This window comes from Bufo bufo, chromosome 1 (assembly GCF_905171765.1).
Source record: "Bufo bufo chromosome 1, aBufBuf1.1, whole genome shotgun sequence".
NCBI lineage: Eukaryota > Metazoa > Chordata > Amphibia > Anura > Bufonidae > Bufo > Bufo bufo.
Window position 1 is genome coordinate 164,605,579 of NC_053389.1, and position 24,304 is coordinate 164,629,882.

At 46.1% G+C, this 24,304-nt stretch overlaps 1 protein-coding gene across 4 annotated transcripts; it reads left to right on the forward strand.

Annotated features, from left to right (window-relative positions):
* Window positions 1-9,766: 9,766 nt before the first annotated feature.
* On the forward strand, window positions 9,767-22,535 carry LOC121000869 (TIR domain containing adaptor protein). 4 transcript variants are annotated; one of them, XM_040431634.1, is made up of 6 exons: window positions 9,767-9,882; window positions 14,298-14,346; window positions 17,934-18,514; window positions 18,901-19,761; window positions 20,157-20,302; window positions 21,227-22,535. In XM_040431634.1, the coding sequence occupies exons 1-5, from the start codon at window positions 9,861-9,863 to the stop codon at window positions 20,228-20,230; spliced, it is 1,587 nt and encodes a 528-aa protein (XP_040287568.1). In that variant the 5' UTR covers window positions 9,767-9,860; the 3' UTR covers window positions 20,231-20,302; window positions 21,227-22,535. The 4 variants fall into 4 exon arrangements, with proteins under 4 accessions (XP_040287568.1, XP_040287559.1, XP_040287549.1 ...); XM_040431625.1 differs by lacking the exon at window positions 21,227-22,535 and having other exon boundaries at window positions 18,901-19,247; window positions 19,374-20,290; XM_040431615.1 differs by lacking the exon at window positions 21,227-22,535 and having other exon boundaries at window positions 18,901-20,290.
* Window positions 22,536-24,304: the final 1,769 nt, after the last annotated feature.

A 24,304-nucleotide genomic window follows, 5' to 3' on the forward strand; every position in this document is an offset into this window, starting at 1 on the left:
TGGTAAAGCCGTACACATTAAATAGATGTCTGCCACACCACCGATTTCAGCTGGACCGACTGACCATCCAATATGTATGGATGGGGTCTCCTGACTCCCCCCTGATGGCAGATGTCTGAGGAGAACAGGAACCGGCCAGCTGAAGGCACTGAACCATATCTGAAAGTGCACCAGTAAGGTCTCAGTTACACCACCGTCTGGCCGCCGTGCTCGTGTTGCAGACTGCAAACAGCGGGTCCACAATATACGGGCACCAGTGGCGGATTACAATAGGGACGTTCGGGTCGGCAGCCCCGGGCCCAGCACCGCTGGGGGGCCCAGCGCCGACCCGAACGCCCACATACTGCCTGCCGTGCCGGCAGCGAGGAGGCTCCTTGGCTGGTGCAGTATATTACATAGAGTGACTGACAGAGAGAGGAGCCCATCCCCCGGCCCCGCCCCCAACAGCAGGCTCCAGCACAGACATTGCCCGGAGCCTGACTCCTCCCACACATGTGACTGATCACATGGACATGACATCACGGAAGGTCCTTTAGCCTTCTAGCTGCTGCTTGTGCAGAGCTGTCATCCGGCTGTTCAGGGCTGTGTATCAGGTAGGAGGCTGAGTACAGAGGCTGGTGATTTTATCAATAAGGCCCCTTTCACACGAGCGAGTATTCCGCGCGGATGCGATGCGGGAGGTGAACGCATTGCACCCGCACTGAATACTGACCTATTCATTTCTATGGGGCTGTGCACACGAGCGGTGATTTTCACGCATCACTTTTGCGTTGCGTGAAAATCGCAGCATGCTCCTCTTTGTGCGTTTTTCACGTAACGCAGGCCCCATAGAAATGAATGGGGTTGCGTGAAAATCGCAAGCATCCGCAAGCAAGTGCGGATGCGGTGCGATTTTCACGCACGGTTGCTAGGAGACGATCGGGATGGAGACCCGAACCTTTATTATTTTCCCTTATAACATGGTTATAAGGGAAAATAATAGCATTCCTAATACAGAATGCTAAGTAAAACAGGGCTGGAGGGGTTAAAAAAAATAAAAAATCATTTAACTCACCTTAATCCACTTGCTCGCGATGCGGGCATCTCCGTCTGACTCTTTTACTGTATAGGACCTGTGGAGAGCATTAACTATAGTTTAAGGACCTGGGATGACGTCACTTCGGTCATCACATGATCTTTTACCATGGTGATTCACCATGGTAAAAGATCATGTGACGTACCATGTGATGACCGGAGTGACGTCATCGAAGGTCCTTCAGCCAGGTCCTAAAGAAAAGAATACAGAAGCAGATGCCGGCTGCGCTATCAAGTGGATTAAGGTGAGTTAAATTATTTTTTATTTTTTTTAACCCCTCCAGCGCTATTTTACTTTTCATTCTGTATTCAGAATGCTATTATTTTCCCTTATAACCATGTTATAAGGGAAAATAATACAATCCACAGAACACCGATCCCAAGCCCGAACTTCTGTGAAGAAGTTCGGGTTTGGGTACCAAACACGCACGATTTTTCTCACGCGAGTGCAAAACGCATTACAATGTATTGCACTCGCGCGGAAAAATCGCGGGTGTTCCCGCAACGCACCCGCGCATTTTTTAGCAACGCCCGTGTGAAAGAGGCCTAAGAGTTTATCAGTAGGAGAGCGATTGTTTCAGCAGTAAAGAAAGACTTTGCATACAAAGACAGTTATGTGTGTGGTTTAGGACACGAGGGGACATTAATAAAGTAATGCTGTGACACATAGGGCCATGAGAGGGGCCAGCATAATATGCTATATGTGTGTCATTCACACATATAGCATCTTATGCAGGCCCCCCTCATGGCCCTATGTGTCATAGCACACATCCCCTATAACAGTGCATCATCCATAGGTCCCCCATAACAGTGCCATCCACAGATCCCCTCCATAACAGTGTCATCCACAGATCCCCTCCATAACAGTGTCATCCACAGATCCCCTCGATAACAGTGCCATCCATAGATCCCCTCCATAACAGTGTCATCCACAGATCCCCTCCATAACAGTGTCATCCACAGATCCCCTCCATAACAGTGTCATCCACAGATCCCCTCGATAACAGTGCCATCCATAGATCCCCCATAACAGTGCCATCCACAGATCCCCTCCATAACAGTGTCATCCATAGATCCCCTCCATAACAGTGTCATCCACAGATCCCCTCGATAACAGTGCCATCCATAGATCCCCTCCATAACAGTGCCATCCACAGATCCCCTCCATAACAGTGTCATCCATAGATCCCCTCTATAACAGTGTCATCCACAGATCCCCTCGATAACAGTGCCATCCATAGATCCCCTCCATAACAGTGCCATCCACAGATCCCCTCCATAACAGTGTCATCCATAGATCCCCTCCATAACAGTGTCATCCATAGATCCCCTCCATAACAGTGTCATCCACAGATCCCCTCGATAACAGTGTCATCCACAGATCCCCCATAACAGTGCCATCCACAGATCCCCTCCATAACAGTGTCATCCATAGATCCCCTCTATAACAGTGTCATCCACAGATCCCCTCGATAACAGTGCCATCCATAGATCCCCTCCATAACAGTGCCATCCACAGATCCCCTCCATAACAGTGTCATCCATAGATCCCCTCCATAACAGTGTCATCCATAGATCCCCTCCATAACAGTGTCATCCACAGATCCCCTCGATAACAGTGTCATCCACAGATCCCCCATAACAGTGCCATCCACAGATCCCCCATAACACTGCAAATAGACCTCTACCACAATTCCCTTAAAATATCGCATCGCATATCGTTATCGCATCCTGTTTGGGAAAAGCTGGTCTACTGTGATAATATAAACAATGGGGGTTCTACAAAAGAGCTATCGTGGGGCAAAGTTCATATTCGTGTTTACACACGTGTTTTAAAATGAATGCTTTCTCCTATTATAAACAAGTAAATAACGACGCAATGCTGTGGGGCTGGTATGCAACTTTTTCCAGGGCTGGTTTTTATCCCCAGTCCGGCCCTGCGCATAGCTCCCTGTCCCGTCGCCTATCACCGCCATAGGCTTCAGGCCTAGTAGGCCTGAGGCCTATGCGGTAGTGAAATCCCGGCGCAGGCGTGCGTGATGACATCATCACGCGCCTGTGCCGGGACACAGCACATTGACGTGTGCCTGCCTCATCCCGCCTTCGTCTGCGATCAAGTGCCTGGCCCTGGACGGTAAGTATTTAGCTTTTCATTTTTTTTTCCAATTTGAATTTTTTTATTTCATGTGCCTACCTTGGGGGACATGTGGGGGACGAGACACAGAGGAGGACATATTAGGGAAGGGACCTCGAGTACATGGGAGGGGGAATGTGGGGCTGTGTGGGGCTAAATTTTTATGGGAGGACTACTATGTGGGGGCAAATTATTATGGGAGCCGGACTACTATGTGGGGGCAAATTACTATATGGGGCAGTGTGGGGGCAAATTACTATGTGGGGGAAATTACTATGTGGGGGAAATTACTATGTAGGGGCAGTGTGGGGCAAATTACTGTGTGGGGGCAAACTACTATATGGGGGCAGTTTGGGGGTGTGTGGGGGAAAATTACAATGGGGGAATTACTATGCGGGGGCAGTGTGGTGGAAATTACTATATGGGGGTGTTGCTATTGGGGAGGCACTGTAGGGGCAATTCTATTATTTTTGGGGACACTATACAGGGATTATTACCTGGAGCACAATATAGGGTGTTATTATTACTGGGGGTCTCTAGGGGACATTATAATTGCTGTGGACACTATAGGGACATTTGGGGTAATTTATCAAACTGGTGTAAAGTAGAACTGGCTTAGTTGCCCATAGCAACCAATCAGATTCCACCTTTCATATTTGACAGCTCTTTTGGAAATCCAGTTCTACTTTATACCAGTTTGATAAATGACTCCAATTATGTCTATTAGGGTCACTATTTTTTCAGCAGTATAGTACCTTGGACATTGGGGGGCACAACGGGCACAGTATTGGGAGTGGCAGCAGGATGACACTGTGGGGACACCAGGATGAGGAGGAATTGAGAAATCTAACGTGTCTGTGCTACAAACTGTAGAGACGAGATGCGGCTGAAAGAATTTGCCATGGTGGTCTGGGTCAAATGGAGGAGAAGAGGAAAGAGAAGGTCTACATGACAGGAGATGTCACTGGATGTAAGAGGTATGTGGTGCTGTAGTCTCCTCCATGTCTTTTTTATTATAATTATATGTATTTTAAATTTGGCGACCAAATTTTTCAGTTTAGGACCCAATTTGTTTTTGTTTTTTTTTGTCTGAAGATGTCATATGGCCTAAGAAGAGACTGTGGCGCTCATGAAGCACTGCATCCTCTTCATACAAAAAAGGGGGGGGGGGGGCCCAAGTTGATTAGACAGCCCCGGGCCTATCATGCACTTAATCCGCCCCTGACGGGCACTGGTCGTGTGCACTCTGTGCTACAGATGCGGACCCATTGACTTTAAGGGATCCACGATCCGCAACATAGAGCAAAAGATAGGGCATGTCCTTTCTTTTGCCGAGCGGAGGCACGGATTGGAAGCCCACAGAAACACTCAGAAGCTCTTCCGTGGGATTTCGGTTCCATGCCTCAGCACTGCAGAAGATAGGACAGATCTGCAACACGGGTACAGCAGCTTGTGTGAAAAATGGGAGGGATCCGGACGCAATGCATTTTTCACTGATGGCTGCTAGGACATCCTTCATTTGTCCACGTGAAAAACACTTCAAAATCCCTGACTCCTTCCGTATCACTTATGTGAAATGAGCCTAAGGCTTTACGGACACAAACGTATCCTTTTTGCAGTTTGCAGATTTGCAAAATATGTATACCGGCTGTGTGTATACCACATTTTTCTACTAGAAATGACTATTCTTATCTGCAAAACTAAATATACTGTATATAATTTGTGGGAGGGACACATGGATACCGGCAGCACATGGGTGATATCAGTGTGCCGTCTGTTTTTTTATTTTGTGGACCCATAGAAATTAATAAATCTGTGTGCAATCCACACAAAATGTGGCTCGGACACGGACCCAAACTACGGTTGTGTGCATGAGGCTTAAGGCCTTTATGCACACGGCCGTTGCCCGGCGGTACTGCGGCCCGCAAACAGCGGTTCCGCAATATGCGGGCACCAGCCATGTGCTCCCCGCATCACAGATGCGGACCCATTCACTTGAACGGGTCCGCAATCCAGAGGTGCGGAACGGAGGCATGGAACAGTACGGAGTGCTTCCGTGGTGTTTCTGTCCGTGCCTCCGCACTGCCACAAAATAGAACATGTTCTATTTTTTTGCCGTGCAGACGGATCACGGACTCATTCAAGTTGAATAGGTATCGATCCGTCCCGGCCGTGTGCATGAGGCCTAATAGTGAGAACCAGTTCTGTGGGTCAAAGTGGTGCCAACCAGGTGAGAAGGGCCTAACCATTGATGTCATATAGTCTATGCAGGACTTCCAGACAGGGGTGCACCTAGCCTTTCTGCTGCCTGAGGCAAAAACTGAAATGGCGCCACCCCCCCATCCCAATTTCTTAACCTAACTCCTTTACCACAATGAAAGCGCTCAGTGCCCATGGCCCTTCCACTGCCCCTAACTGATGCTGCCTGAGGCGATCGCCTCACCTGGGCTCATTGATGGTGCACCCCTGCTTCCAGAATAAAGAAAAGAGTTGGAAGACTCGAGGGGATGGGGTTCCTGAGAGGGAGGTCACTGAGAAGGCTGCTGAGATGGATTGAGGAGGAAACTAGTCGGGAAAACTCTCATCTGAGAGACAAACAGGAGGTCTAGCAGAGGGAATGTGACTGCTGTAGTCCACCAGGAGCTCAGATCCGCTATTACATGTCTACCTTGCTGTTCAACAGACCGTTAAGCTTCTCATTAACCCAGATAGGTGACTGAGCTCAGGAAAGTCCACCTCTGTTTTTTCCAAGCAAACGCAATGGTTTGTTTAGTGGCCAAAAAATAAAAGTGATAAGGGTTTCAGCTGGTATGGAGATACATAGGATTTTTAGCATTAATTCTTAGCCCTGCTCTTGCCAATGGCGGCTGGAGCAATATCAGCTGCAAGTCATCGGCATTGTGTAAACACCAGGGGTGGATTTAAGGCTAGGTCTACATGACGACATTTGTCGCGCGACAGATAGGGCACAACTACACTGCAACATTTGTCGTGCAACATTTTGTTGCAACGATGTCGCGCGACAATTTTTATAATGGCAGTCTATGGTGTCGCACTGCAACATGCTGCGACTGCGACAGTCGCAGAAAAATCCATCTCAAATGGATTTTCTGCGACTGTTGCGTCCCAGTATGTTGCATGTTGCAGTGCGACACCATAGACTGCCATTATAAAAATTGTCGCGCGACATTGGTGCAACAAATGTCGTGTAGACCTAGCCTAAGGGTGGGCAGTAGGGGGCAGTCATCATTCCCAGATTATTTCACCGCAATTTTGCCTCCTTCCCGGTCCTTGAATTCACTTGCATTCATGTCCTTAAAGAGTAACTAAACCTTTGTAACAATTTTTAATATGATGTCCCTAATGCCCTAATAAAACTTTTTCTAATATCATTTATTAACTAATTTTGTATTTTACTTAGTCTTTTACGTCCCTAAAGCGCACCACTCCCTGTGTGCTTAAAACTCGGTTCTCTGTACACGGCTGACAGCTCAGCGGTGTACGGAGTGTGAAATTTCTGAATGTGGCCGCAGCGCAGGGAGTATGGGCAGGAGCGCATATTGCTGCTCCTGCCCGTGCTCCCGGAGGATTACTAAATCATGGCATAGCACATGGGTACCCTGTACCCATGTACTATGCCAGGATTAGCTGAGCGGAGCAGGCTCCTGCTTCTGCCTGCTCCGCTAAGCTAAGAGAACTGCATGTCAGTTTGGCATCATTTTCAGTGTTTTCACTGGTGTTTGTGTAGTGGTAGCATACACATGAAAAGGTCGACACCTGTTTCTTATCATGTGATTGATAGGTGTTTCTTTTGTGGCAATTGTACTTTTGTGGATTGCTGGTACACATATTTAAAGGGGTTTTCCAGTAATAATTATTTTTTATCAAGTGCCCGCAGCCTGACCCCTGAAAAAAAAAGGTTCATACTTACCTGCTGCACACCGCTCTAGTCCTTCACGCTGCCTCCATCTTCTGGTCCTTTGCGCAAATAAAAAAATCGAACATGTCCTATTCTTGTCCGTTTCTCAAAAAAGAAAAACAAAAAAAACGGATGTAACACGGACGTCACATGGATTTTTTTTGCTGATCCGTGTTTTGCGGACCACAAAATACATACGGTCCTGTTCATGGTGCAATCATTGTATGTTCTGACAATTGATCACTTGTATAATCAATCGTCCCCATACAGCTTACATGGTGCCATATTCAACAATAAATAATTAAATAATAAATAATTAACTCAAACCTCATATGGATGAAAAGGCCGCGGTCTTTATTAAAATCTTGGGGGTTACATAAATCAACCAACTTTAAAATACCAATATAAATACCATTCTGAATAAATAATAAAGTCCATTACTGAATTAATTTAAGTCCACCCAGAATTCTGAGCGACTAACCCCCCCCCCCCCCCCCAAAATAAAACAAAAACCGCGACAAATTGCAGGGAGGGCGGGTGGGACGAGCTTCTTCTTTGTTCTTGACACAGCGACTGAAATCCACAGGTAAGGTGCCTCAATAAATAGGTGACATTCCCGCCACTCCTCTCTGAGAACCAATCCTGAAGCTAGTTAAAATTAGAAACAGGCCCAGCAACTGGACAGCAACCAATTTATCCAATAGCAACGCTGACCAGCCATCCGACTGACCAATCCTGAAGCTGTCCAGAATAACACCGGCTCACTTAATCTGAGGAGAAATAACAGGAGACAAAAAAGGGAGGGGGGAAGAAACACCAAAGACCAAAAAGTACAAGTTTCAATGGCACCATGAGGGGCAAAGCCCATTCAGGCCGTGCCCCTATCATGATTGTTGGCAGCACATCCCTGGTTTCCAAGAAGGCATGTGCTGCCAACAAATGATCATTTATACGTCCACATAAAAGATGTTATCTGCAATACACAAGCGGACGTGAGGAAGGCAATGATCAGGGATAAGTCTGTCTGGTGATAATTTCCCCTTTAAAAAGTACTTGACATCATCAGAAAGCAGCCTGCGGAGATTCAGTAGAATAGGCACGGCTAAAAATATTCTACCTGATAGTTTATGACTCAGAAACCTACAAGGGATGGCAGTAAATCAGACATGAGGATCAGAGGGGAGAAGTCACATGGGAAACCATGGTTCTCACTAGAGTGTCTCTTTAAAGGGGTTATCCCTTCTTAGACAATGGGGGTATATCGCTAGGATATGCCCCCATTGTCTGATAGGTGCGGGTCCTACCTCTGGGACCCGCACCTACAAGGAGAACGGAGCTGAGAAACTTGAGGAGGGCTCACTGCGCATGTGCAGCCGCCCTCCATTCATTTCTATGGAGCCGCCAAAAATAGCCGAGCGCTGGCTCGGCTATTTCCGTCGGCCCCATAGAAATTAATGGGAGCGGTGGCCGCGCATGCGCGGTGCGCTCCTTTTCACTTCAATAGGAGAGGCGGGGAGCTGCGCCTGGTGGTGGACGGACCCCGGGAAACCCGGGGTCCTCCAGCCACAACGCTCCCCGGCTCCGTTCTTGTAGGTGCAGGTCCCAGAGGTGGGACCCGCACCTATCAGACAATGGGGGCATATCCTAGCGATATGCCCCCATTGTCTAAGATGGGATAACCCCTTTAAGGCCTCATGCACACGAACGTATTTTCTTTCCGTGTCTGTTCCGTGTTTTTTTGCGGACCGTATGCTGAACCATTCATTTGAATTTGTCCGCAAAAAAGATGGAAGGTACTCCGTGTGCATTCTGTTTCCGTATGTCCGTATTTCCGTTCCGCAAAAAAATAGAACATGTCCTATTATTGTCCGCATTACGGACAAGGATAGGACTGTTCTATTAGGGGCCATCGGTTCCGTTCCGCAAAATACGGAATACACACGGATGTCATCCGTATTTTTGGCGGACCGCAAAATACATATGGTCGTGTGCATGAGGCCTTAAAGGGTATCGTCCAGCAAAAAAGAACTGAGCGTTACTTACCTGACTGGTATGTTTACCCGGCTGCAGCGGTGATGCCAACACGTGACCGCTGCAGCCACTCACTGGCCCCAGCAGCCATCACCAGTGAGGCCTATGATTGGCCACCGCAGTCATGTGCTCGTGTACAGCAGGTCATGACTTCAGGGAAGTTGACGGGGACCACATGCCCTGTAATTTCAATAATCCTAGACACCAATTTGGGGGAAGTACAGTACACTTTAGGGTTACCTGTAAAGATGGCTAGTCTATGTGGCTTCCACTCTTCCAAGTCACTTTATATCTACATGCTAAGATATTTTGAAGACGTTTTAAGGTGGGGCTACCCAGTCTTCTTCTGCCAAAAGCAAGAGTGAATTAAGAAAAGAGAAGTCGTATCTGTCCTTTATACTTTCTCTCTTTTTATGATACACTCCTGATTTTGGCTTCCAGAACTGCATCAGGAAACCTGATCACATGGCCGTAGCCTTAATGTTTAGTTTAATTGTGATATCTCCTAGTAACCATGAGTAGCATAATGTACAGTATGACAGAGCAGAGGCTGTGCAGGATCCCGACCGTGCATGTCAGCAGGAGGGAGGACATTGTAGGCGTAGTACCTCCCAGTAATGACTTCCTCCTCAAACCGGGCCTCCTCTGCCTCCTGTGCACAAGTGACAAATCTGGCCCCAGGACGAATGATGGAAAAGACTGATGATTCCTGAGCAACAAACAGGTGAAAACTCTGTGCTAGTCTGCAGGATGGGTACACTGTAGGGCAGAGGCTGGCAGGATCAGGATACTGCATGGTAAAGACTGGCAGAGGCAGGAAGAGTTGTACTGCAAAGTGTAGCCTTGCAAGATCAAGACAGCATACAATGTAGGGCGCAGACTGGTATGGGTAGGATAGGGCACAGTGCAGGGTAGTAAATCGCAGGATCAGCCTGCAGGGCACCGACTTGCAGGAGTTAGACAAGATACACTGTAGGGAAAAGACTGACAGGATCAGTACTGGGTATACTGCAAGGTACAGACCGGCAGAGGCAGGACAAGGTGTACTACAGGGTAGAGACTTGTAGGATGAAGACAGGGCACAGACTGGCACAATCAGGGTGCATACTGTCAGGAACAGAACAGAGACTACTTTAGGGTAGAGACTGGCAGAGGAACACTGCAAGGTACAGACTAGTAGGATCAGGATGAAACTCTCTGCGGGGGACAGACAGGCAGGAGTAAGATGGGTTATACTGTAGGGTAGTGAATAGTAGGATTAGGAGTGTGGGCTGGTGATGAATCAAAATGAGTAATTACAATTTCAAGTCCATGGAGAACCTGCGCTGTATAGTGAGAAAACATGGACAGCAATTCCCTAATATCATCCATGCCAGTCCAAAGCTGTGTACCACCCTGTATTCAGGGATGGACATAGACTTGCATCTGGAATGCCATGGAGAACGTGACTATATATTCTGATGATAGAAGAATATTAGGTCATTGCCATATGTGCAGGTCCCTACCTCTGCTCATTCTACACCTTAATTTGCTTCTAATCTGTTGGACCTGGTTTGTCGCTGGTTGCAGTGATAGAGATTTGTCTGCTGCCTGTTCCGATCTCATGACATTTGGAGCTGACTCATCTCAGGCCAAGTGGCAGAACCAGTTCTTGTCCACCTTATTATACATCGGGAACAAAAGAGCACACTTGGTGTGTCATCCTCAGATTGACCATAGAGAACTCCCTAGTATAGGCAAAAGAAAAGCACCCATAGGGTGAAAAATGTTTGACACCAAAGTTCCCGGAGGGATATATAGTGCGCTCACCTATATTACAGTGATAGGTGCGGTGATGTTGTAGACTAGTTTGGTCAGGATGGAAAGGTCAATGCAGACAGTGCTGTTTCCATGAGTTCCTCCAGAAGACGGTCACCAACCCCTTCAGAGCGATACCTCATGGACAGAGGATGGTGTGAGGTGGTGGACTTACTAGGTCCCAACCTACACAATTCAGTAGCGGGCGCAGGACATGACCATCAAGAAAAGGTACCATAAGTACTTAACTGATGAAATTCTTTCAACACAGACAACGCGTTTTGGGGTCCTAGGACCCCTTTATCCAGTCTTTAGATAGATACAAAATATTTAAGGCACTTGAACAGAACACCAGCATTTACACCAGCTCTGATACGAGATGCCCAATGAAATTGGCGTTTGAGCATGCTGAGTGGCGCAGCAGCATTCTTCCAGCCGATTCTCAGCATACTTGCCAGGTTGCAGCCGGGTCGCAGCCAGTCCCCAATATAGCCAATGGGGCCGGACCGAAACTTTTCAAGCTTCTTGCAATGCTGGAATGTAGAAAGATAAGCCCTAGTGTGAAACTAGCCTTAAGGTTTATGTTTCCCCTTTGCAGAGAAGATTACTACATGATAGTGACAACGGATTCACCTGGAATGTTGTTTTTAGGAAATATTTGAATTACATTTGTTAACAATAAAAGAAAAGCCTGCGGGGCCCCAAAAAAATTCCACCAGTTTCTACGAAAGTGGGCCCATGGGGTAACACGCAAAGGGCCCACCACGGCTGTTTGTCCTGGTGTTTTGTGTATTGGAAATAGCTGGTGCCTTTGTATTACAACTATCATTCCTAACTCCACTAAGTATAGATATTTCTATTCCAGAAATAAGAACTCTGCCCATAAGTGGATGCATTTTCTGTTATAGTCATCATCCTGGGGCGGGATATCTACTAGTGTGTTAATATGTAGTAGTTCTCTAGTTCTTACATCTTGGCACTGCCTTATCAGCCAGGAGTCCAGAGTCTTTATCGTATGCGGCCTCACCCCGTCCACTAGACGCTGATTTTCTCCCATTACCGGCCTAGGTGATACTTATCTAATCGTTGGGGTTTGATTGTTGGGAACAGGGGTCCCTAAACCCGCCAAGAGAATGGACTAATGATCACATATGTGTCCTGCCATTCTGTTCATCTCAAGAGGACTGCAGGAGAAAGCCGGGCATTGAACTTGGCTTTTCTTGGGAAGTCCAATAGACCAGAGCTAAGCGGCAGCAGCATGCATGCTTGACCATCACTCCATTGACTCATGATCATGGGGGTCCCAGTGGTTGGACCCACATCAATCAGACACTTATAACTTCTTCTGTGGCTAGATGAAGTTGTTACGGTGGGACGACTCTTAAAGAATGCTCATAGCAACACAGAGTCACCCAGATTTACTAAGACAGCTTAGACCAGCTGTCTAGACCTGCAGCAGATTTATCACAGGGGCCCAGGCTGGATGATGAATGTAGGGCAGGGACCTTTCTTTGACTTTTCTTTGACTCTACACCAAGTATTAGCCGGCTAACGCTTCCATTACAATAATACAACTGCATGCATTCGTCATGAACGGATCTGTTTGTATTAGGCTACATGCACACGACAGTTGTTTTTTGCGGTCCGCAAATAGCAGATCCGTGTTCCTGTTTTTTTTTTTACATCCACATCCGTTCCGTTTGTCCGCAAATTTTGTAGGTTGTGTTTCCGTGTGTCTTCAGTTTTTTTTTGCGGTCCGGCAAAAAAAACTGAAGGCTGTAATTCTTGAAATTTAATATATACAGGTTTCCCAGCAACCATCCGCTAAAAAAAAACTGATGCGAATGACATGCGGATGGCTTCCGTCGGTCATCCGCATTTTTTGCGGACCCACTGACTTTTATGGGTCCGCAAACCGTTTTTTGCGGACAAGAATAGGACATGCCATATTTTTTGGGCGGACGTGAAACACGGACAGCGGACGCGGACAAGAAATGGATGAGTCCACCGCATTTTTAACGGATCCATAGAAATGAATGGGAAACCATCCGATCCGCAAAAATAACGGAACGGAGGCCGCAAAAATCCACTGCCGTGTGCATGTAGCCTTATTTATAACATAGCCAAGACGGATCCATCATGAACTCCATTGAAAGTCAATGGGGGACGGATCAGTTTTTTTTATTGTGTCAGATTGTGTCAGAGAAAACGGATCCGTCCCCATTGACTTACATTGTGTGCCAGGACGGATCTGTTTGGCTCAGTTTCTTCAAGCGGACAACAAAACGCTGCAGGCCTCCAGAGCGGAATGGAGACTGATTGGAGACAAACTAATGCGTTCTGAGCGGATCCTTTTCCATTCAGAATGCATTAGGGCAAAACTGATCAGTTTTGGACCGATTGTGAGGACCCTGAACGGATCTCACAAACGGAAAGCCAAAACGCCAGTGTGAAAGTAGCCTGACTTATCAGGCAAATTTTTACACCAGAATTGTGAAGCAAATTGGCTCAGCACAGACTCCACCCTCTTTAACTTGAAACCCCACCTCTTTTCTGTTAAACCCGCCCCTAGATAAGCATGTATGGAAAAAAGTATAGAAACTCTAGATACGCCAAATTGTGCCACTTTTTGAAATAGATTTTTGGTGCAGAAAAGTTTGTAAATCTGGCCCAGCGTGTTAGGAAATCTTGCATCTATTATAAAATGTAATCAGAACAGGCACAGCATATAAGATGAGAATGAGAGGTGATGTTAGTGGGGAAGGGGCTGCATGTAATGGCAATATCATGATGCATACCTCTCAAACATCCCAGATCCGCTAGGACAGTCTCGGATTTCAGTGGCTGCCCTGTGGTCCCAGCATGGCTGTGGTATGCCCCGCTTTCAACTGTATCTTAATCCTCAGGATGCAGACACAGTTGAATGCAAAGGTGAAGCAGACAGCCCAAGGTCCTCCGGCCACCACTTTCCCCCCTCCATTCTCGGCGTAGGTGCATGTCCCAGAGGTGGGCGATATGCTCCCATTGTCTCAGATGGGATTACCCCTTTAACTCCACCACATTGGGGGCTAGGTATTTTTTTTTATTATTTTTTTTTAGAATGTTTTTCAGGATAAGAGTCTTGTGCTGAACTTGATGACAGTGTGCTGTCCACTGGTGATGATGTTAGTGAGGAGCATATGACCGTACTATAGCATCACATTCACATGTAAACTGACTTTTTCTCGCCTTCATTACTTATTTTACAGTTTAGCTCAGCACTTTTGTAGCTTGTCTGTCATATTTGATGATGATCTAAATAATTTTTTTTATGTTTTTGTTCTTCTGCTTCTTATTCTTCAGAACAGTTTTCATACATGGTTCCAGAAAATTACAGAAAGAGGAATGTCTGGTAAGCTGCAATTGTTTATGTGACAACATACTCCTAGCTGTATTGTCCTGCAGGCCTACAGTACCTATAAATATAAATTATTTATAATAAGAATAAAAAGTTCAATTGTCCCCTAACTTTCTGCTTTCAATTCACCATAATAAAAAAAAGAATGTTAGAAATGTTTTTAAATTTATTAAAAAGGAAAAACTGAAATTGCACATGGACATAAGTATTCAGAGCCTTTGCTATGACATTTGAAATTTAGCTCTGGGGGCCTCCCATGCACGGATGGCCAACCTGCAGCTCTCCAGCTGTTGTAAAATTACAACTCCCACCATGCCCTGCTGTAGGCTAATAGCTGTAGGCAGTGTGGGCCTGCTGGGAGTTGTAGTTTTGCAACAGCTGGAGAGCCACAGGTTGGCCATTGCGGATCCCATGTCTTTTGATCAACTTCAATCAAGGTTTCTATACCTTAATTGAAGTCCACTTGTGGTAAGTTGATTGGATATGATTTAGAAAGAAATACCCCTGTCTATATAAGGATTCACAGCTGACGTATCAGAGTAAAAAAGCGATCTCTTGTGGGGTGGCAGACTAAAGGTAGGCACTCCCCACCATGTACAGGTAGATTCTTAAATAGGCAGTAGAGATCTGTTAGGAGGAGCAGGAAGGTAGTGTTACACAAAAGGTTTTAAAGGGAACCTGTCATCAACTTTATGCTGACCTCACTGAGGGCAGCATAAAATAGTGCCAGAAATGCTGATTTCAGCGGTGTGTCCCTCATGAGCTAAGGCTAGGTCTACACGACGACAAGGAAACTAAATACGGTCGTGTGCATGAGGCCTAACACAGTGATAACTCTCTGAGATAAAGTAGTAGATGTTACTTGCAGTTCTATGTAACACCACAGATAACACAGTGATATCTCTCTGAGTACAGATAATGTAGTGGATGTTACCTGCAGTCCTATGTAACACTACAGATAACACAATGATAACTCCCTGAGTACAGATAATGTAGTAGATGTTACCTGCAGTCCTATGTAACATCTCAGATAACACAGTGATAACTCTCTGAGTACAGATAATGTAGTAGATGTCACCTGCAGTCCTATGTAACACCACAGATAACACAGTGATATCTCTCTGAGTACAGATAATGTAGTAGATGTTACCTGCAGTCCTATGTAACACCACAGATAACACAGTGATAACTCTCTGAGTACAGATAATGTAGTAGATGTTACCTGCAGTCCTATGTAACACCACAGATAACACAGTGATAACTCTCTGAGTACAGATAATGTAGTAGATGTCACCTGCAGTCCTATGTAACACCACAGATAACACAATGATAACTCTCTGAGTACAGATAATGTAGTAGATGTCACCTGCAGTCCTATGTAACACCATAGATAGCACAGTGATAACTCTCTGAGTACAGATAATGTAGTAGCTGCCACCTGCAGTCCTATGTAACACCATAGATAACACAGTGATAACTCTCTGAGTACAGATAATGTAGTAGATGTCACCTGCAGTCCTATGTAACACCATAGATAACACATTGATAACTCTCTGAGTACAGATAATGTAGTAGATGTCACCTGCAGTCCTATGTAACACCACAGATAACAGAATGATAACTCTCTGAGTACAGATATAGTCAGTCAGTCATAGATAGTCAGCTCACTTCAGTCTGTTTCTCCTCAAACTGGAAACCTGAGGGCAAGGAGAAAATCCTGGATCGGAAACAGGTTTCTAGAGAACTTGCAGAAAAATACATCCACTTCTCCAGCACTTCCATAAAACATATCATCTTTATTTAGTTTCGATTAAAAACATCTTTTACAAAAGCAAACAGTAGACACTGGGCTACTGTTTGCTTTTGCCCAAGATGTTTTTAATCGAAACTGAATAAAGAAGATATGTTTTATGGAAGTGCTGGAGAAGTGGATGTATTTTTCTGCAAGTTCTATGTAACTCGAAAAATAACACGGTGATAACTCTCTGAGTTCAGATCATGTTGTATGTGTTACCTGCAGTCATTATGTCACAATGACTTGTGTAAAGCAACCAACTGATTAGTAATCAGTGATGACTAAACTCCGGCACTCCAGCTGTGGTGAAACTACAACTCCCAGCATGCTCCATTCATTTCTATGGAGTTCTGAGAACAGCCAGGCAAGTGTACATCTTGGGAGTCATAGTTTTATCACGGCTGGTGGGCCGGAGGTTAGCCATCACAGGACTAGTTTATTTGATCAGTGTGCCATCCTGCCTGTTCTGCTCTGTGACCTGTACATAGCTGTGGGTGATTCAGACATCTACATATGATAGCTGCCCTCAGTGCGAGGCAATAAGATCCCTTCTGAATGGAGAGATCCACCACAAATCTAGCATGTTGATGGGTGTTACCAGTTGGGGGGGGGGGGTGTACTGTGCTTTGTTTTTTATATTAGAATACATTGCAAGGTGTATACGCTACATTTTCTGCAATCCACCACAAAAGAAAATAGACGGTGTGTGTGTGTGGGGTGGGGGGTTGGGGGGTTCTCATAGACCAGAGTTTTAGGCCAGTCTATGATAGCCCCATGCGTTGCCGTAGACTGCACCTAATTTATGACGAGGCTCATGCACGTAAACTGAAATCTACCCCAGCCCCTAGCTGATGAAGATTTCAGCCTTCTTCTACGCCAGAAAAGTGGTATGAAAGATGATAAATATGACGGGACCACTGGCTCCATTCTCTCCATGCCCCCTTTTGGGAAAGTGGCGAGGGCAGCTGAGAAATGCCACAATGTTTGTGATTTTTTTTTATGCCATAAAACTGGCGTGAGGGGAATGATAAATTACCCCCATGGTGTAGACCAGGGGCGTTGCTAGGGTCTGAAAACATCCGGGGCACAAGCCCACTGTACCGCGCCTCCATCATCGGGGGGGCCTTCACAGTAGTTATTAACGCCTTTCAGCAGTCCCCCCTTCACAGTAGTTATTAACCCATTTGAGCAGTGAACTGCTGAAAGGGGTTAATAACTACTGTGAAGGGCCTAGCCATCTGGGCAACCCCACAGATCATCCCCCCACCCCCCTTGTACTTGTTCCGCTACTTTCCTGCTGCGCCGGCATAATTCAGTCACTTCGGTGGCATCGGTGCGCAATCCTGTCCTGCCTCGCGTGATCCCGCGAGACCCGTGACCTCTCTCGGCAGGTCTTTTGGGATTAAGCGCCGCAGGACCGGATTGCATACCGATGCCACCGAAGTGACTGAACTCATGCCGGCGCAGCAGGAAAGTAGCGGAACAAGTGCAAGGGGGGTGGGGGGATGATCTGTGGGGTTGCCCAGGTCCAATCAATATTAAAGGGCCCTGGAATAGCCAAAAAAATGCTACCAGCATAACATTCGGGGCACTGGACAAAACATCTGTGGCTTAAGCCCCGAATGTTTTGACCTAACGACGCCCCTGGTGTGTACAGAGACTTAACAAGCAGACAACATCAAGATGTAAGGTCCGAAACCATCAAAAATATGAATGCAGTACAAAGTATGGATTGTGAACGCTTTTCTTTGTTCCATAACTTTCAAAAACACTTTTTTTCTTGTAGGTTTTTGGAAATGGGAGCGAAGGAAAGCAAAACCATTTCATCGCCCAAGACTCCTACGAGAACAGATTGTGGGAGCGGAACCAGAACCATTACCAGCAGCCAAAGTGTGCCAAGGAAGTTAATGCAATCAGCCAAAGCCATCCCCGTGTGGCCGGACAACAGTGTGCGCTGGCTGAGGAAGTACGATGTCTACATCTGTCACAGCAGGGAGGAGCCCGACTGCTCTTATGCAGTGGATATGCTTTCATACCTGGAGCAGGAGCCGGAGAAGTTGCGGTGCTTCCTTCCAATGAGGGACATGTTGGCAGGGGGTGCTATAACCTCAGAGATGTGCAGCGGCTTAGAAAGCAGCCACTGCTGGGTGATGCTGCTGACCCCACATTTCCTGTCAGACAGCTGGTGTAAGTACCAGATGCACCAGTTCCTTGCACAGGCACCATGCTCAAATGGACGCTTAATCCCGGTTATGATCGGACTGTCATTTGCACAGTACCCACCAGAAGTGAAGCATATGTACGCATTCAAGGGTGCATTTAATGACAACAGTGTGTTCATCAAAATCAAAGCAGCCATACTGATGTGTAAGTACAGAGTTTCAAATACCCTGCTTCACTTAGCCATAGTTATATGACACAATCTGCCTGCAACCAACACTAGGGGGAGCTCACCACATTCAGATGTATACAGCTCCTATTGAACTCAATAATAAATCCATCTTATTTAAGCTCCTAAGCTCCCTCTAGTGGTGGCAGCAGGCAGACAGAATTCAAAAGGTCTAAAATATTTATTTTATTTTACTCACTTATATAGCGCTGCGCTTTACAGGAATTATCATCACGCTGTCCCCAATGGGGCTACCTGGGGGAAACCCACACAGACACAGGGAGAACATACATACTCCACTTTTAAAATGAAGTTCTATGTAGGTAGTAACTTTTCAAGTAATATTTGTTATTCTTTTACACAGATCTAAAGGAGATGATAACTGTTACAAGTGACAAGATTCCCGCACATACACCACCAAGTAGCAGGACCCCTGAAAGAAGCCAGAGCACCAGTAAGCCTGTAGGAAATAGCCAGGAGGAAAGTTCAGTGACCAAGGAGTCTACAAGTGACACGTCCAGTAGAATATCAATGACTCAGGAGGTCACAAGTGATGTGTCCATGGGAAGCTCAGTGATACAGGAGATCACCAGTGACATGTCAATGAGAAGTACAGTGACTCAGGAGGTCACAACCAGTGGCATGTCCTCAAGGAACCAAATGACTCAGGAGACCACCAGTGACATGTCCATGAGAAGCTCAGTGACACAGGAGACCACCAGAGACATGTCAATGGGAAGCTCATTGATTCAGGAGTTTACTACTGACGTGTCCTCAAGAACCTCAATGACAGAGGAGACTGCCAGTGATGTGTGCTTGAGTCGTTCAGTAACAGAGAAGACCACCAGTGACATGTCCATGACAAGCTCACTGACACAGGAGACCACCAGGGACATGTCCATTGAAAGCTCCTTAAGAAACCCAATGACACAGGAAGCCAACAGTAACAAATCCTTAAGAATCCCAGTGACCCAGGAGGCCACCAGTGAAATTAGATTAAGAAGCTTAGTGTCAGAGAAGCCCTCTAGTGACACATCCACAAGATGCTCTTTTACCAGGCAGGAGACCACTCATGATGTGTCGATGAGCAGCTCTGAGACTTCCTGTCTTTCTTTGTCACCACCAAATATGAAGAATAGAGATGTTTGTACAGATTATAAATGCACCATGGCAGTGACCAAGGACTCAATCAGCGGGGAAACGCCAATAGACACAGGAGACTCAGGTATTTGGTCAATGACTAAGGACCTTCATTCAAACAGTGAACAAGCATACTCATACTGCAGTGACTGTTATACAAGTCGTATGGATGAGCTTGCAGGGCAGAACTCACATCCGCAGGCAGTGAGCAGTGACATCAATACAGTGATCTCAGACCAGAACTCTCTTACATGTCCCAGAAAACACCAATGTTTTCCAAATCGCTGACTATCACACCAAGTAAAGGATGTAACAAGTCCTGAGAGGGACCAGAGGTGTTGATGCAAGCTTAAAAATGTAGTCTAATTAACCTGACTTTTGTTAGATTTTCTGCTTTTCTTGACTCTGCAGTGATTTATGGCAAGTAATTTTTTAAGTGAGCTCATCTTTTAATTGATTATTCTGTACACTACATTATAGAGATGCTGCTCAGGAGAAGAGGATTGTTAATAGTATCCAAGTTCCTGTGTAAGCCACAGAGCTGGAGAATCTGATGTTGGATGTAGATGTCATCAATGGAGGGTCTCGGTCTACTGTGGACACGTTTGTAGAGTCGGGGTGACCAATTTAAAGGGCTTCTGTCACCTCACTAAACTTTTTTTTTTGTGTACTTATAATCCCTATCCTGCGATATATCTATACATTATGTTATTAATCATTTTCGTTCAGTAGATATGTAAAAAAACGTACTTTTATAATATGCTAATTACCTGTCTACCAGCAAGTAGGGCGTCTACTTGCTGGTAGCAGACGCAAAAAAACGCCCCCTCCTCCTGTTGATTGACAGGGCCAGCCGCGATCTCCTCCTCCGACTGTCCCTGTCAGCATTTCAAAAATTGGGATCTTACCTTTGTCTGTGGCTTCATTTCCTTAAAAAACGATCTTTTAAAATATGCAAATCACTTCACTACCAGCAAGTAGGGCGTCTACTTGCTGGTAGCCGCCGCAAAAAACCGCCCCCTCCTCCAGTTGATTGACAGGGCCAGCGAGCGCTCTCCTCCTCCGGCTGGCCCTGTCATCATTTCAAATCCCGCACCTGTCTTCATTCGGCGCAGGTGCTCTGAGAGAAGGAGGCTCGCCTCCTCAGCACTCCCTCAGTGCGCCTGCGCCGATGATGTCTTCTCTTTCGGTGACGTCATCAGCGCAGGCGCACTGAGGGAGTGCTGAGGAGGCCTGCCTCCTTATCTCAGAGCGCCTGCGCTGAATCAACACAGGCGCGCGATTTTTGAAATGCTGACAGGGCCAGCCGGAGGAGGAGATCGCGGCTGGCCCTGTCAATCAACAGGAGGAGGGGGCGGTTTTTTGCAGCTGCTACCAGCAATTAGACGCCCTACTTGCTGGTAGACAGGTAATTAGCATATTATAAAAGTATGTTTTTTGACATATCTAATGAACGAAAATGATTAATAACATAATGTATAGATATATCACAGGATAGGGATTATAAGTACACAAAAAAAAAAAAGAGTTAAGTGGGGTGACAGAAGCCCTTTAAAAAAATGGGAAAATATGTTTTTTTTTTCATTAGTAACATAATATTAAAGTATCAGAACTTCCCCCCCTCATAATTTATACTGCAGTTAATACAGGGGCGGACTGAGAAGCCCCAGGAGAACAGTGACTGATGGTAATTTCACTAGTCCTGGCCGATTGGCCTATGGTTATGCAAATCTGTCCCTGGATTTAAAGGGTTGTTCCAGGGGGAAAAATATATTTAAAATATCTCAATAGGGAGAGAAGAAATATAAAAAAAGGCATGCACACCTCACTGATCGCCTGCTGCTCCTGTTCGGTGGATGCTTGGCCTCCTGTTGTTCTCTACTTCCTGCTGCAGGAATGATGTCCGAATAAAGGGTCCAGTGACTGCTGTGGCCAAACATGGGCTGCAGATATGGAATGGTCATCTGTCCCTGTGTCAAGACGTCAGCAGGAAGTAGGAAACAACAGGGCACTGGCACCATCGGAACGGGAGTGGCGAGAGATCATTGAAGTGAGTGTTTCTGTTTTTGCATACTTCCGATTTTCCCAGAGCCATACCTTTTTTATTTTTCCATTCACATAGCCGTATGAGGTGTTTGTTTTTTGCAGGACTAGTTGCAATTTCTAATTTTATCTGTTATTTATTTTTCTAGAGCGGGCGCCATCTTTAAAGAGATAACATGCATCGTATATGTATGGCGCATGTCATCAAGGGGTTAAAGGGCTGGTCCAATCTGTCAGTGAATCATTGTAAAATTAAAAGTTCTGCAACTTTCTAATATAGTTTGCGTTGCAATTCCTCATCAATTTTAAAGATCTTTGCTTGCTGACAGGTAATGGAAACAATCAGAAGTAAAATAAAACTGCCCTGACCTAAAACTTCACAGCCAAGGGTTTGTTATAATGTGTCCAGTCCAAGCACTCCTGTGAGCTCAAGTCCCAGCTCCTGGCTGACACACTGTAACAGTGTGTCATCTTCACATTATGCAGTGATTAACTTTATGTACATGACTGGAGTAGCCCTTTTAGGCATTTTTTTGTTTGATATTTCATGACTGTATTGACAAAGGTTTATGCTGTAATAAAGCTGCTAGTTACGTATCCGTTTTGTTACCTTGTGACCACATTGATCACTGATGCTGCATATTACTGCAGTGTAGTGTCCATTTAGTGCAAAGGTGTCTTCCAAGGAGCAGTCATAAGATCCAACATAACTTTCATCCAGCTCCACAGGGATCAAAACTTCTTCCTCTTTATTGTATCATATTAAAAGTGACCACGGCATGCAGTAGGTACATTAATGGCTACGTGCAGGGGCAGACTGGCCATAGACCCTACAGCAAAATGTCCTGGTGCGCCGCCCAAGCCCTCCTTACGGTACATAGTCATCTAATGCTCTCAGCATTAATTATCTGGCTGGCGAAGAACAGAGCCATCCTCCATTCAACCATATTGCCATCCTCAGGACTGTGATAGAATTGAATGCTGCGGCAGGGGTGGCAGTATTTTGTGCTGCACTGTGTATTTGGTTCTGCTGGGGCAGTATTTTGTGCTGCACTACGGTATTGCAGGCCCTGCCTACTTATATTGTCCCTGCCTTCTGTCAATTTGGACTCACCTTCAACATGGGGCCACTTTTAGGTTTTTTCCCATGGCCACTTTAAGTTCCTAGTCCACCCTCTCCTACGCGTTTCAGTCACATCTGCAATCTTACTCATGGTATAAATGCAATACATGCTTTTTATGTGAACCCAAGTTCATTCATTAGCTCCTGGGATAACAAGCTACTGTGTGTATTAGACGCCCTTACACGAGGTTAAATTGTGATAAATGGTATTCATCGGTATTTAACCATAGGAAGCATTTTTTTGTGTTCACAGAAAATACCTGGCTATTAGAGACTATTTTAAAAAGCAAATATCGGTACCTATTCACATGAAGTGTTTTTCAAGTGATAGTCCTGCTTTATTAACTCTTGGAATATGCAGCGAGCCTCTGAGAAGCAAGTGCGGAGGATGGGAGTAGTAGTGGCCCTGATGAGGTTAGGGGGCACTTCCTCAGGCTATTGCTCTCAGGGAATTGATGCAGTGAAAGGGTGGTTTGAAAAAACAGGCCAGAAGTAAATGTATAGAAGTATCTCTTTACTTAGTGCAAAATACAACTTTCAGCTGTAGTAGGTACAAAGTGCAGTTTCTGGCACCAGATGAGGAGGGATGGTGGCTGGTTGGATTGCAATTTAATGGCACTCGCACCCTCTTGTGGATATAGGTGTCCACTGTGTGATACAGGCTTGAAGTTAGTATGGCCTGGTGGTTATTCCAGGTGATGGGTGTCTGACCTGTTTTCCCTCCACAGCAGCAGGGTCTGTAAAGCTGAATCTTGCTGGTCACTCTCCTTACTGTATCTACTGTAGCTTTTGGGACAGCTGTATCTTGACTCTCTCAAGCTTACGGGAGTAAGGGTCTCACAGGAGAATTGGATACGGTCCTTTGGAGTAGGAGCTCTGGCATGTGCTTCCTTTCTCTTTGCTGTCTAAGGGTACTTTTACACTAGCGGCAGGGGACTCCGGCAGGCTGTTCCAGTGAGTGAACAGCCTGTCAGATCCGTCCTGCCGCTAGTTCACGTGTGCCCCCAGACTGCCGCTCCGTCCCCATTGATTATAATGGGGGCGGGGGCGGAGTTCCGGCGGCAGCACAGCAGCGGAAGCCGAGAGGCAGCCGGACTAAAAGTACTACATGCAGTACTTTTAGCCTGGCCGCCTCTTGACATGTTTGCCGTCCTGCCGCCGGAACTCAGCCCCCATTATAGTCAATGGGGACGGAGCGGCAGTCCGGGGGCACACGTGAACTAGCTGCAGGACGGATCTGACAGGCTGTTCACCCGCCGGAACAGCCTGTCGAAGTCCCCTGCCGCTAGTGTGAAAGTACCCTTACTGGAACTCTCCCCCCCCCTCCCTGAAAGGAAATCAGACCAGCCCACCCCTACCAAGAGAGGAGGAAGAGGTTGGTTAGTCCTGTTCCTGTCAGCCATTGCTGGAATACACGGCCTAAACATATAATAATACACAATAAAACATTTGCAGATAACTC

Bases quoted from the DNA above. Each gene is read 5' to 3' on its own strand.
- LOC121000869 (XM_040431615.1), top strand. From the start codon at position 9,861: ATGATTCCTGAGCAACAAACAG. The intron at 9,883-14,297 runs GTGAAAACTCTG...CTTATTCTTCAG, and splicing joins GATTCCTGAGCAACAAACAG to AACAGTTTTCATACATGGTT. The intron at 14,347-17,933 runs GTAAGCTGCAAT...TTTTTCTTGTAG, and splicing joins TACAGAAAGAGGAATGTCTG to GTTTTTGGAAATGGGAGCGA.